This window comes from Anguilla anguilla, chromosome 5, assembly GCF_013347855.1.
Source record: "Anguilla anguilla isolate fAngAng1 chromosome 5, fAngAng1.pri, whole genome shotgun sequence".
Classification (NCBI taxonomy): Eukaryota; Metazoa; Chordata; class Actinopteri; order Anguilliformes; family Anguillidae; genus Anguilla; species Anguilla anguilla.
Window position 1 is genome coordinate 15,109,268 of NC_049205.1, and position 13,856 is coordinate 15,123,123.

Consider the following 13,856-nt stretch of genomic DNA (forward strand, 5'->3'; position numbering starts at 1 on the left):
CTGTGTCCTCCTATTTCATTGGCCCCGCAGGGCTTCGATGAATAAACGTTATGAAATGTGTTGGCCGAGCCTTTTTGATAATGAACCTTTTTTTTTTTTTTTTTTTTAAGTTGTAGACAGAAAAAAAGTTGAGAGCTGAGCCGAGTTACTGATGGCCATACAGTATTGTTTTATAAAACAAGAATTTTAATTTCGTACTTAAATTTTTTTTTTAACTTCAGGAAAACCCATTCACGGTTAATTAAAATGTCAAATGTTTGTATTTTTTAACATGTTTTCATTTATTTGTTGTATCTGCACTTTCCACGTCCCCGCATTGTTTCCCTTTTGAGAATTTTGCTCCAGAGTCATATTCCCAGAAAGCAGTTAAATTGAACAGCTATCAGGCCTCTCCTGGAAGATTCAATAAAATCATTTCATTACAAGAATTGCCTTATTTGTTTAAATTTTCTGTATATTTTGTTTGTGTGTGTGTGTGCACATGCATGTGTGTAAGGGAGTTCGTACTGGAGTGAGAAACGCATGCCTGTGCATACACATTTTTTATTCCATTGACAAAGTCCTCTCCACGTTATCAGTAAGATATGGAATGGAAGTGTTCAGTAATACCTAGTATTGTAAAGTCATAATTGGTATGAATACAGTACATGGGATATTAATTTGGAGCTGATTGACTTTGCAGACATTCACATCCTTTATTAAACACCTTAATACTGCTAGTTTTCACAACGGGATATTCGCTGAGGCAGTTCTGTTTCCATTTCCCCAGCAGTTAAGGGTCCCCAGTTAAGGTTCTTACCCACTATGCCACACTCAGTGAAAACTCGATGGATCAACAAGGGGACCCTGAAGAGAGATGTGACAGTACAACTTGTTCATACAAACTAATTAATGTAGTATTTTGTGTTTTATTTTCATGGAGATACATCCAGTCCTGTCATAAATTCAATCTCTGAGGTAACAAAAAAGATAACACAAAAAGATTAGTTTTATTTAAAAATAATCTTAGACAGCTTTTCTCAAAATAGCATCCGTTGGCTTTAATTATTATGAAATTATTGGAAGTCTATTCAATCATTTTGCAAATGGGGGTGAGAGGGGGTTGAGGTGTATTTAGATTGACGAAGAAGGTGTTATGCATAGATGTGAGAGGCCAAGTAAACATATTGTGGCAAGGTTATTCCCCATGAGAAATAGTAAAGTAGTTTAAGATTACCAGGTGCTGTGTTCAGTACACATTCAGGAGGGTCCAACTGATGGGCAGTAATGTTAACAAGAGAAGACGAAGAAGATGAAGAGGTGGTAGATACATATATTGTGGTGTCTTGCAAAAGAAACCATTCTAAAATTTCCCAACTACAGAAAGAACTCAATGCAGTTAAAGAGAAACCAGTTCCTCTGACAACTAAAAAACAACTATGATCCGCTGGTCTAAAAGGATGCACATCTGCCTTACCCCAATCTCTTTGGTCCAATGTTAATGGTGCTTGGTCCACTGCAGTCTTTTCTTGTTAACAGCAACGGCTTTTTCGTAGATACACACCAGTACGTAAAGACTGTCATCTAGTGGTTCAAAAAGTATACTGTTATATTAACTCTCTACAGCTGGTGTAAGGTGCACCTCCCTGTGAGATAAAAGTATAAAGAGAAAATACTTGTGTTTCTATCTTACAAATATACGTCCCGCTCTTCAACTCGCTCAAATATAATTACTACAAATGTAAAGAAAATTATGGGAATTGGGAAATAATCATAACATTCAATTTCTCTTGAAGTAATGTCACAGGAAGAAGTTGTCCAGGTTACAGGAAGTAGTTATGTTAAGGAACTGAAGTGGGTACTAATCATAGATATCTATGGTGTAATTCATGTTTTTCACAGCTGTCAAGGTGGACTGTTACTATTAGCTAGGTCAACTTGCCTGTACGTTCTTACTAATCCAATAGTGGCTTTCTAAATGTAATTCACTGCCTTATAATGTGTACAACCTGCCGTCTAAATGACTGCGAACGAATGTCCGTGAAAACGTGGTAGCAAAGCAGTAGGAAGCTATCTTTGGGCCGGGTAAGTGTTTATATATTATGAGCTAGCTAGCGATATGAGCGATTATGGGAATTTCAAGTCACTGATAGTGTGAGCTAATTGACTTCTGCTTGTTTTAGACACACAAATAATGCAATACAACCCTCTGTCTTGTTAGTTAAATCTGTCGTTTGGCTGACTTCAGTTTACGAAAACATAAAAGGACAGGTCAGGGCTGTACTTCGTGTAATGTAAATGTTGGTTGCATAGCTAGTGCTATACAGTTGCTAACTGCATGTTGCTGTTTACCTGAGTAAATAATCATGCTGCTAAGGACAGTCTGGTAACAGTGTGTATTACGCGCACATTGATAACATCACTAGGTATTGTAGTAGACTAGTAACTTATACAGTACAACCACTGACATGTGTTTTAGGTGAACAATGGGACCTTCAAAGGTCTTGTGTGTGCTTCACCGTGCAAACATGTTTTCACCTGCGTGGACTGCATGCCTCGGCCGCTCTGTGGGCTGTAAGGTGGCTTTGGATCTGGGCCGGCCAGCATCACTGGCCGCGCAGCAGCGACGGCGCTACTGCATGCAGTCAGCCCTCAATCCTCACATGGGCGAGCTGACGGACAGGGAGAGCAGGGTCCTGGCGCGGCTATACGAGGGACTCGTGACGGGGCAGAGGGCCTGTCTGGCGGAGTCCATAACCCTGGTGGAGACCCAGCACCCTCGGAAGAAGGAGCTGGCGCAGGTTCTGCTCCAAAGAGTCCTCGCCCACCGGCGCCAACAGGAGCAACTTAACGGAGGGAACCCTTTGGCTTTTAGAATAGGTCAGTGTTAACAAACCTCACAATCTCTGTTTATCTTTGGCTTTTAGAGTAGGTCAGAGTGTTCTAATTGCTCTCTGTCTCTCTCCATATTGCTGTATTTTAGACTACATTATAAACACAATTCAATAAGTACTTAATTTATTATACTGTTCTAATTATTGAAAGAAAACAGATGAATGAATAATCCAATACTTATTTTCATTGCCTTAACATGTGTGGGTTTTGTTGGTGTGGATGTTCCAGTTGTGACTCAAATTGTTTCCTGTTGTGTTCCAGGGCTGTCGGGTCCCCCAGGGGCAGGCAAGTCTTCCTTCATTGAGGTGTTTGGGAAAATGCTGACTGGAAGTGGCCACAAAGTTTCAGTTTTGGCCGTAGACCCCTCCTCCTGCACTACAGGCGGTAAGCATCAACAGTGGTCTGCAACAGTTTTGTAGGGTTGGAGGTTGTTCCACCAAGGATGCTAATTAAAGGATGTTTTTTTTTATAATTCTATTCTGTGCAGTTAAATTTCAGATAAGTTGGAATACATTTCCCATCATACATTTCACCATAGTGTAACATAGTTTGCAATGCATTGTGGGGGATTGAGGTAAAGCAAACAAAAGTGGGTGTGTGCATTTTCTTGCAAGATTAAGTTAAGTAAAAATATCTCAGTGAGGTGCCAACGTATTTTTTGACACAGCACAGATGCTTGGAAATGTATATATGATTGATTTGAAAATCACAATGATGATGAAATACTGGCAAGAGCATGAATGAGAGTGTACACATTCAGTGCTTTTTGTATTATACAATGAGTGTTAAAGAGTGGCGTTCTTCCCAACTGTGGCACTGAGTGTGATATAGCTTTTTAGTAGTTCTGTTTTATAAAGGAGGGCATTATGCATATATCTCTCTGGATGTTTGTATTATCTCACATAGATACGGCTACAGTTTTAAGGGAATCTTTCCTTTAAGCATTCCCTTGTTAACCCATCATATAAGGTGTTCCCTCACCTCTATCTGTAGTTTTAGTGCTTTGCGTATCCTTATCTTCTTGGGTTCAGTCAATGCAGCTGCTCTGAGACAACCTGTTTCCGTCTGTGTTTCAGGGTCTTTAATGGGCGATAAGACCCGCATGACAGAGCTGTCTAGGGACATGCAGGCCTTCATCCGACCGTCCCCCACGTCCGGCACGCTGGGAGGGGTCACCAGGACCACCAATGAGGCCATAGTTCTGTGTGAAGGAGCCGGGTACGATATAGTTTTAGTGGAAACAGTAGGTAAGGTTCTACTGTTCAGGTGTATGTAGAGATATTACTGTCTGGTTATACGGAACAATTATTCTGTCAGGTATTATAATGCAGTATAATTTTGTAGTGTTGTATTAGTACTCATATCATGGCTTGCTTTTCTTTTAAGTGTGGAGCTTTGTTTTATGAGAAAAAATGTTTATTTCTGGAAAATTATAAGTTGCATGTAAATGTGGTCACAGGGTAGAGGGGAGTTTGGCTTCCATTAATATTATCTTTGTTGTTTACATTAGGCGTGGGCCAATCAGAGTTTGCAGTTGCAGACATGGTGGATATGTTTGTTTTACTGATTCCACCTGCAGGGGGCGATGAACTGCAGGTCAGTCTGAGGAACTGTAGCATTGACAGGAGCCTGAACCAAGGCCTTCACCTCTGTTTTAGTTGAGTCCAGTATGCATCTCTGTTGCTGTGGTGAATTCTCTCATTAGCTGTACTTACGTCCAAGGCTACTGGGCTAATACAGTTGAACTGATTGTGCATAGGGGATCAAGAGAGGGATCATTGAAATGGCTGACATGGTCGTGGTCACCAAAGCAGACGGAGATTTGCTGGTTCCTGCACGCAGGATACAAGCTGAGTATACCAGCGCCCTGAAGCTGCTAAGGAAAAAGTCCAAAACATGGAACCCAAAGGTATGTGCTTTTCTGTTTCCTAACCACATCCTGTTGGAAGCAATTTCTGGTGCCAATTCACAATACTGAATGCTGATTTCCACAGTATCATTCTTGGTCTTGCCCCTTAATGAATTTGCAGACATGAAGCCAGGCTAGCAATGCTAATAACACAGGATATCTGGTGGGTCTGGATCAAGGGTGGGCAAGAAGGCCCATATCTGTTTATGGATTACATGCCATGTTCTGCACATTACTATTTAATGAACCAAATCCATTACCTGATATTTTAGTGAAATTTTTAGATAATTCAAGAATGACAGCCAAAGACAATTCATGTACCCCGGTATGGAACAGTTAGCTCTGTATCACACACATACTCTATATACCAGTACAACCTGTGAAAGGGAAAATCTGTACACACACCGGCCCTGCAGAAACATGATTGCTGAGCTATCCAGTCTGTTTAATGTCGAGCTGCCCAACACTGTTCCTGGACATCCACCATCCTGTAGGTTTTTACTCCAACCCTAAAGTGACACACCTGATTGTACTAGTTAGCAGCTCAACCAGATCTCTAGCTGTAGAATGAGGTGCGCTTTGTTAGGGCTGGAGTGAAAACCCGTGGTAGATGCTCCAGGAGCAGGGTTTGGGCGACCCCGGTTTTAAACGCGCGCTCTGTGGGCAGGTGGCGCGGCTGTCATCGGTGACGGGCGAGGGCGTGCCGGAGCTCTGGGCCCGCATGCAGGAGTTCCGGGCGGCGGCACTGCGCGGCGGGCAGCTGCAGGCCCGGAGGCGGAGCCAGCAGAAGGTGTGGATGTGGAGCCTGATCCAGGAGAACGTCCTGCGCCACTTCCGGGACCACCCCGCCGTCAGGGACGCCCTGCCCTCGCTGGAGGACCGCGTGACCCGCGGGGACATCTCCCCCGGCCTGGCGGCCGACCTGCTGCTCCGGGCCTTCTCCTCGGCGCAGTGACGACGCCCGCGGTGGCCTGAGGCCTCCAGCACGCACAGCCACAAACTGTTTTACCCTTTCATATGCAGGGGGACTGATTTTAATTTTATTAGATTTTTTTAATTGTCTGGTTTGAATGAAATAAATCAGTGAAGTGAAACTATATCATACAAGTTCTTGTTATCTTTCGGTGTGGTTAGGACAGGACAGTCTGTCTGTGTACCTGACCTGTTGCCCTGTGTTCTTGAAGTGATCCAGTTTTGCTGCGAATTCCCTCAACCACAGGGACCTTCTCTGTGAGCTCTCTGTTCCAGCATGGCAGAGATTCCAGAACCTTCTCTGCCTTGGAAGGATGGTGGCCTTGGAAGGATGGTGGATGAAGACCTCACTCTCAGTGCCAGCACCAGGGTTGCTAGGCGATTTTAGAATGCCAGGCCAAGATGACATCAGCAGTCTCCCAAAAAAAGTGGGGAAAAAACCATGACATTGCAAGGCCAAAATCAAAGTCAGAATCACAATTGCCTTTAACAGCAGTCTAAGAACAAGCTAAAAACAAAAGACCAAGTTGCCAATTGGCTTGTTACCACAAGCTTGTTACTAAGGGAACACTGCCTGAATGTGCAGGCTCAGAGTGTGTTCTTGTGAAGCTGATGCTTTCACAGAGAAGATTTATTTCAGAGAAAGAAAGCCAGCACAGCCGAAGTGCCAGCTGGCTTTTCTTTTTCACAAGTCTCTGCAGCCTAGGTCACAATTCTGCCGACAGTCTTTTTCCAAGTCTTGACCATCAAAAAAAAAAAAAACGTGCTTAATTAGTATTCTGTCACTGGTACTTGCTCCAGACATGGCCAGCAGTTTGACTATTAAGCTGGAAAGGAAGCTGAAGTTTATTTTAACACTGGTAACCACTGTGTTGTTTATAAACATCTGGAGAGTGATAGATCCCATGTTAAGATTTTTAATGAGCCTTCAAAACAATTCAGCCATACATCTGTGCACAGAGGCTTAGTTTTGTTGTTACTAGACTTTCTACGTTTGTAACCACAAAACCACATGAAGCCTGTTCATTGGTGGGGTATCCAGTCAAGGAGTCCATTGTACACCACTTTGAATGAACAGACAAAACTGGCACTCAACAAAATACAAATAAAGTATTCCCTACTCTGTATAACTGCCAGACTGCTTGACTGATGATGCTCATTACTGTCCATGGAATTCTTACAGGACATAGGTATTCATTATTCTACATGCATGTGAGATAATCTAATAACTTTTAAAATATGTTATATGTTACATTCTACATTTTACATCTTAATTTATACAGCTGAAAAGATACTGAAGCAATTTCACATACCACAGAATAGTTGACATGTGGAAGTCAGGAGTTACGTTTCCTTTGTCACTGCCACTAGATGGCAGTATAAATCAATTATTCACATCAGTGTTTAAGTTGTTTTTGCGAGACTTGTCAGCAACTCATAGTTGAATAATAAAACACTTCTGTTGGAGAGGTGTGACAAAAACCATTTTTGTTGTTTCTTTGAGTTGCATAGATTCCAACTGAAAGAAACAAATTCAGCATATAGACACTGAATCCCCATTCCCCCCCATGTTCATAATAAATGGACATCAGAAATCAATTCTATAATGGAAACCTACTGTATTTGCAGTCATACGGAATTATTTTAAGAGCACCATAATTCTTTTTCGTGTTCGACTTAACCCTATCGGGTTTCTATGCCAACACCGCAACATCTGACAGCGTTTTGTGCTCTGAAAGGAGACAGTGTTTCACAGTTAGCACAACTGCTGCACGTTGAAACACTGAATAAACCACTTCTTACTAAGATTCCTCAGATGTGAAAGGCTTCATGGGGCAATTGTCTAAGCTTTGGATTTGTGAATTAAACGTGCTTTAAAGTAGCACACATAAGCACATTCAGACAGTACATGCACTTAAACTGAATAATTTGCATGTATATGTTCAAAGATACATTATAACAGCCATGGTTTGGATTTGAAACTGGAGTGGAGTTTCTTTTCCCACCGTTAAATGATGACATAATGAATATAAAGTATTTTATTGAAGGGTTGTTTTCTCTTTATTTTAATAGACATTTCCACTTTGTACTCTTCTGCATTTGAGAATAATTTATTGGAAACAAAACAACAGATTCATCTCTCAGAGAAGCAGTGCAGAGGTTAAAATGTTTTGATGTTAAGATGTTTTTGGGAAATCATCTGCTGTTTATCAGAAACACTTGTAAACAAATTGGTTGCATGTTTACTACGTCAAAAAGAACGCCAAACAAAATTATGCTTTCTCACGGACTAGTGAGAAACATCCATTGTATGTTCTTCCTGTGCCTGACTAAATTAATATTGTTAAATAAATGACATTGTCTTTCAGGATGGCGATGTTGTTCTGTATAGTTGATAAGGAGCTTAGATTCGAACCCAGAGGCTGTAGGTTCAGTTCTCAGGTCGGACACTACTGAAAAATGGACTGAACTGTGATAGCTTCAAGTACATATCCAGCTGTGTGGATTGATTACATGCAAAATAAACTGCTGGTCTCTTTCAGGATTTTAGAAAGCAAGTAAGTAGTTCAATGTAAAATAATGGGGGGTGGTTTGGAACTCAGAAACTAGTAATTGACCTTAGCCCTTGTACACAAGAATAAAATCATTTCCAGTTAACTCTGATGCATAACATGAAGTCAATAACTGCTATTTTGTCTGTTGTTCTCAAAGTCATAACGGTTTTATTCATCTACATTGCCCCATTTCACTCACCCTCATAATTACTAACTTGAATAAAATGTCTTATCCAAAAATAAGTGTTTCACAATGACGTTTACAATAATAAAAACAGTTCTGAACACATTCTGCCCTTGGTTGGTCTTATCCCCTCCCTATCTGCCAGTTTTTAAAGAATATAAAACGTCCCTGCATTTCCGGCAAATTGTTTGCACTCTTATCTGTCAATTTTTCATTTTTCAGTTCTCGGGCTGTATCATTCCAAACAGTGTAGTAAGGGAGACCTATTTATTTAAACCTATTTATGCCAGATTTGTATCCTGTTTGACCACGACATTTCACTTCTTTTGCGGTCGACAGAACTTTCCTTTGTTTTAGAATATACTGCCCCACAGATGCATTATCTGTTGTTTATAGACAGATTGTTCATGAATATTGAATCCATCCTTTCGGCTTTTATGAATTAAAAATGGGCTTAGCAAAACCCAGGGCCTGGGATATTTGCTTGGAGGGACTGCTATGCAGGATGGGAAGAACCACATGGCTAACTTGGGACAGAAGAAATCAATAACAATTCCATCTGAGCAAAATGAAAACCTTTACTCTACATCTGCTTTTTGTGATACCTTCATGTAACTTTTACAAGCAATAGACCATGCTGGTTAACCTAGCCATGAAAAAAGAAAAAAGAAGGGAAACCTGTACAGCAAAGCAAAGCTGATTACTGGTCCGTTTTGGAGAAATTTTGTTAAGATATTCCTTTACAGTTTTTGGTGTTGTTACTGAGCAGTGGCTTGTGGTTGGACTTTGTGCTGCTTGTTGCTTGACTCTACAGAATCAATGCAGAATTGTAACAATCAGAAGAAGCACGATAACGGAAAACTGAGGGGTGGCCATTGCTGTGGTCTGTTGTGGCTGAAGGAGAGGTGATCTTAGTAATTCTCGAAAATGGAAAGAAATACTTCATAACATAAAGTACTCTGTACTAATAGCGTATCAGCAAAAATAAATGAAACCAGCTGTAACTTCTAGCCATGCATTGTTTCCTTATACTGTACATTTTTAAAACATGATTTAAATACTGCAATTTCGTTAGGCATAACTACCTGTAATAAAAATACTTTCAGAATGTTCACCAAACATGCAAATGTGACCGCAGATATCTGTCTTACATCATATTTTTCTTACTCATTTCTGTTTAATTTGACAAGGGAACAGCTTCAATGGAACCAAAACATTTTTCAGATGATTTCATCACATTCAACCAGAATGAGATTAAATAATGTAGAATGGTTTAAACAATGATTACAAATATTTGATACAATGCTACTTAGGGCTTTGTAGATGCAGGAAGCAGGGCACATCGTTGGCAGGCGATACCTTCATCTGCTTTTTATGATACCTTCATGTAACTTTTACAAGCAATAGACCATGCTGGTTAACCTAGCCATGAAAAAAGAAAAAAGAAGGGAAACCTGTACAGCAAAGCAAAGCTGATTACTGGTCCGTTTTGGAGAAATTTTGTTAAGATATTCCTTTACAGTTTTTGGTGTTGTCACTGAGCAGTGGCTTGTGGTTGGACTTTGTGCTGCTTGTTGCTTGACTCTACAGAATCAATGCAGAACTGTAACAATCAGAAGAAGCACGATAACGGAAAACTGAGGGGTGGCCATTGCTGTGGTCTGTTGTGGCTGAAGGAGAGGTGATCTTAGTAATTCTCTAAAATGGAAAGAAATACTTCATAACATAAAGTACTCTGTACTAATAGCGTATCAGCAAAAATAAATGAAACCAGCTGTAACTTCTAGCCATGCATTGTTTCCTTATACTGTACATTTTTAAAACATAATTTAAATACTGCAATTTCATTAGGCATAACTACCTGTAATAAAAATACTTTCAGAATGTTCACCAAACATGCAAATGTGACCGCAGATATCTGTCTTACATCATATTTTTCTTACTCATTTCTGTTTAATTTGACAAGGGAACAGCTTCAATGGAACCAAAACATTTTTCAGATGATTTCATCACATTCAACCAGAATGAGATTAAATAATGTAGAATGGTTTAAACAATGATTACAAATATTTGATACAATGCTACTTAGGGCTTTGTAGATGCAGGAAGCAGGGCACATTGTTGGCACTAGCCAATATGGCAGCTTCTGCTCATGCAGTAAATCAGGTCACAGTACCTCTCACATTTATGATTATTCAGCTTTGGGGACAGAACAAAAAAAACATCTCACATGCTGGTAACGTGACAGGGTGAGATAGAAGCATTAGGAGGTCTCACAGGACACATACTATGACTAAAGCTGAGCAGGACTGGGTTTGGTTATTTCTTGGGAGACCTGAGAAAACTCAATGATTGAAAATAATATAATGTCATAATACAATGTAATGACCGGTGGTTCTCGTGTATCTCGCTTTATGATTTCAAAGTACTTTACAGTGAAAGTGGGACATCACCTCAACCACCATCTACGTGTAGCATCTGGGTGATGCATGGCAGCCATCTTGTGGCAGTTGACACATCAGCTGAGATTGAGAGGGAGGAAATTAGTTGAATCAATTATACTGGCAGGTGATTAAGTGGCCAGACTGAGAATGTATCCATGACTCCAGAGGAAATCTTTACGATATGTATCATGTAATTTTTATTGACTACACTGACTCTGGACAACAGTTCAACATCCAATCCAATAGATGGCACCTCCTAAAACACAGTTTCCCATTGCAATGCTAGGGCATTGGATTTATATGTGGTCCAAAGGTAAGATTGCTCCCTTCTGGCTCACAAATGCTACTTCCACCAGCAGCATTGTTTTGCCTGGAGTTTCAAATTCAAATGATAACCAAGCCCAACTCTGCATCGCTTCAGTCCTCAGATGAAATATCAAAGACTGGTATGGCTGTTAGCTAAAAAGTATGATATATATACTTGTGGAAGCTGCCTCAGAAGGTCTCAGGTCATCTGTGGAAATAATATGCCTTAAGCAGACTTATACAAATGAAGGGAACGATGGTATATAACGGCAGACTCTTAAGGAGTTTTTGCTACAGTATGCAATAGGGTTGAATTTGCTGCATTGCTATTTGATTAAGGGAATTAGGAATAATTTCCCGCTCTGAACAGCACATATGAGAGAGCTGGCATGAGAAAAGTTTTCAGTTCTTTTGCATGAAAGATGAAGTCATTCTCATTCTTAAAGTAAACACACTTTGATAATATATCCGAACAGACATATTTTGCAAGCCTATGCCAGTTTGTCTGTTTTGGCTTTTATGAAGAAGATTTCACAGGGAATCCAACACACAGCTGTGGTCCAGAACCATTTTTAAATTTTATTTTGAGCTAATAACTTCAATCTGGGTCTTGAACAGCCATTACATGTACTTAGCAGACACATTCATCCGGAGTGGCTTACAGAAACTAGGAACATCACAGTTAGTCTTGGGAATGCTAGTTACATGTTCAAAGCCTTCTGATTACAGAGGCATGAAGTATGACCACAGGTATTTGACACAGACGAGTAACGTCCTAGACCATGTAGGCTGGAGACAGGTAATCCACTGTTACAAATGTTCACCTGGGAACAGACTGGCCCCCGGGAACAGGTGTTCCACTGGAGCAGGTATTACATTTGGACATGAAAGCGTCTCTACCGGAGTGACACTATGGGCAATTATAAACAGCCCGGCAAGGCTGCGGATCACAGTCAGCACTTGTGTCAACAAACGGTTGGCTGGCAGATCTGGTGGTGGCATCTTTTCATCTTACACTCTTGGCAATGTGGAGAGAAATGTGTTTTTATGCACACAACTAATTAGCGTTGTTTCATTCTCCATTTTGTGCTCACCTGTTCCACTGCTCTTATTTACCAAATACCATCCAAATACCATTGGTGAACTTCAGGAAGGCTAAAACCTGTATACATTGCATTATCTGTGCATGTCCCAATATGGTATTGCGGTGCGGTTCAGATGCATCCCCTATTAGCTCTTACATTCAAAATCATTTTAGAGGTGAGACTATGCATGTTTTACACAGAGGGCTGTGGTAGCAGTCTGTAGGACATACAGTACATATGAACCTTTTTAACAAACACTGTGGATGCAGGCATGACAGGGGAAAACAGCAGGCTTTTGTGATCTAAAACGGTCTGAATGAAGGATGGCTCTAACGGTACACAGAGGCCTCTAAATGTCAGCAGGGAACTGAATGTACAATTTTCCCTCTTGTTTTCAACTATTGGCCTTCAACATATTTAGCGAGGAAACATCTTTGGCCCTGACAGTCATATTCTATATAAAGGCCCTCCCCTGGCCCCTCTGTGCCCCCTCCCTATTCGCCTGAGAGCGTTACTCAGCTCAGTGCTGGCAAGAGATCATTTTCCCACCAAATTCCTCAGAACTAAAACTGGTCTCTCTTTCCCAACAGGCAGAAGCACGTCACACAAACTCACAAAGTTTTTTTGCTCCTTCCTACGTCAAAAGGCAGACATAATTTTCCACGTCTTCAACCATAGTTCAAGAGGAATTCTGAAACATTGGCATACACCAGACTCCCAAGAAAAACTTGCCCCGGAATCTCTTTGACAAACAGAGCAGTTGAAAACAAGTCAAGAAATGTCTCTTTTTTTTGTTGAAAGTTGATGTAGAGATATTGATTTTAAAAAAAATGTTACAAACATTCTTTAAGCTGTAAGTTTACACTTTGACCTAATCACTATCACAACTATCTTATTACATTAATCTAACACTTCTTAATGTTTAACCTTTGAGTACAAGTAATAATAATAATAATAATAATAATAATAAGAAGAAGAAGAAGAAGAAGAAGAAGAAGAAGAAGAAGAAGAAATAGAAGAAGAAGAAGAAGAAGATGATGAAGAAGAAGAACTTTATTTGTATAGTGCTTACAAAAACATAGTTACAAATCATGAATTAAGATTAAAATAAGATTCTGATGACAGAGTTGTGATTTTGGCATAGGCTTTGTGTTTCTTAATTAGCTGGTGAGTGAGTTATTTTTGTCAGTTATTTTTTCAGTTTTTAAGTTCCGTATAACCTTGTTGAATACTTGGTTCAGAACAGCTCCAAATGTTTCGTACCATACAGTCTAAGCAACTATATAAATCTGCGGAAATGGACAACACAAAAACACCAGCCATTGCACTTGATGAGTAACAGAACTTCTTGGCTCTTATTCTAGACCAAGGAAATGTCACTAATGTATCATCAACACCCTGTCATTCATCAAGTTAATGAACATTGACATGTAAATATTGAGCATCAGTAATACTATTTCCGTGGATGGTGTGTGATGTGGACTGATACCATTCCACTTTCCTTGCCTTTATGGCAGGTCATTGTAC

At 40.2% G+C, this 13,856-nt stretch overlaps 1 protein-coding gene across 2 annotated transcripts; it reads left to right on the plus strand.

Annotated features, from left to right (window-relative positions):
• Window positions 1-1,813: 1,813 nt before the first annotated feature.
• Window positions 1,814-8,128, plus strand: mmaa (metabolism of cobalamin associated A). 2 transcript variants are annotated; one of them, XM_035416650.1, is made up of 7 exons: window positions 1,814-2,064; window positions 2,459-2,859; window positions 3,136-3,258; window positions 3,951-4,121; window positions 4,454-4,470; window positions 4,634-4,783; window positions 5,451-8,128. In XM_035416650.1, exons 2-7 carry the CDS (start codon window positions 2,466-2,468, stop codon window positions 5,736-5,738), a joined length of 1,143 nt encoding a protein of 380 aa, XP_035272541.1. In that variant the 5' UTR covers window positions 1,814-2,064; window positions 2,459-2,465; the 3' UTR covers window positions 5,739-8,128. The 2 variants fall into 2 exon arrangements, with proteins under 2 accessions (XP_035272541.1, XP_035272540.1); XM_035416649.1 differs by having other exon boundaries at window positions 1,815-2,064; window positions 4,385-4,470.
• Window positions 8,129-13,856: the final 5,728 nt, after the last annotated feature.

Excerpts from the sequence above, each read along its gene's own strand:
- mmaa (XM_035416649.1), top strand. The coding sequence starts at position 2,466 with ATGGGACCTTCAAAGGTCTTGTGTGTGCTTCACCGTGCAAACATGTTT. Across the intron at positions 3,259-3,950 it reads CTCCTCCTGCACTACAGGCG|GGTCTTTAATGGGCGATAAG; the intron begins GTAAGCATCAAC and ends TCTGTGTTTCAG. Across the intron at positions 4,784-5,450 it reads CCAAAACATGGAACCCAAAG|GTGGCGCGGCTGTCATCGGT; the intron begins GTATGTGCTTTT and ends CTCTGTGGGCAG.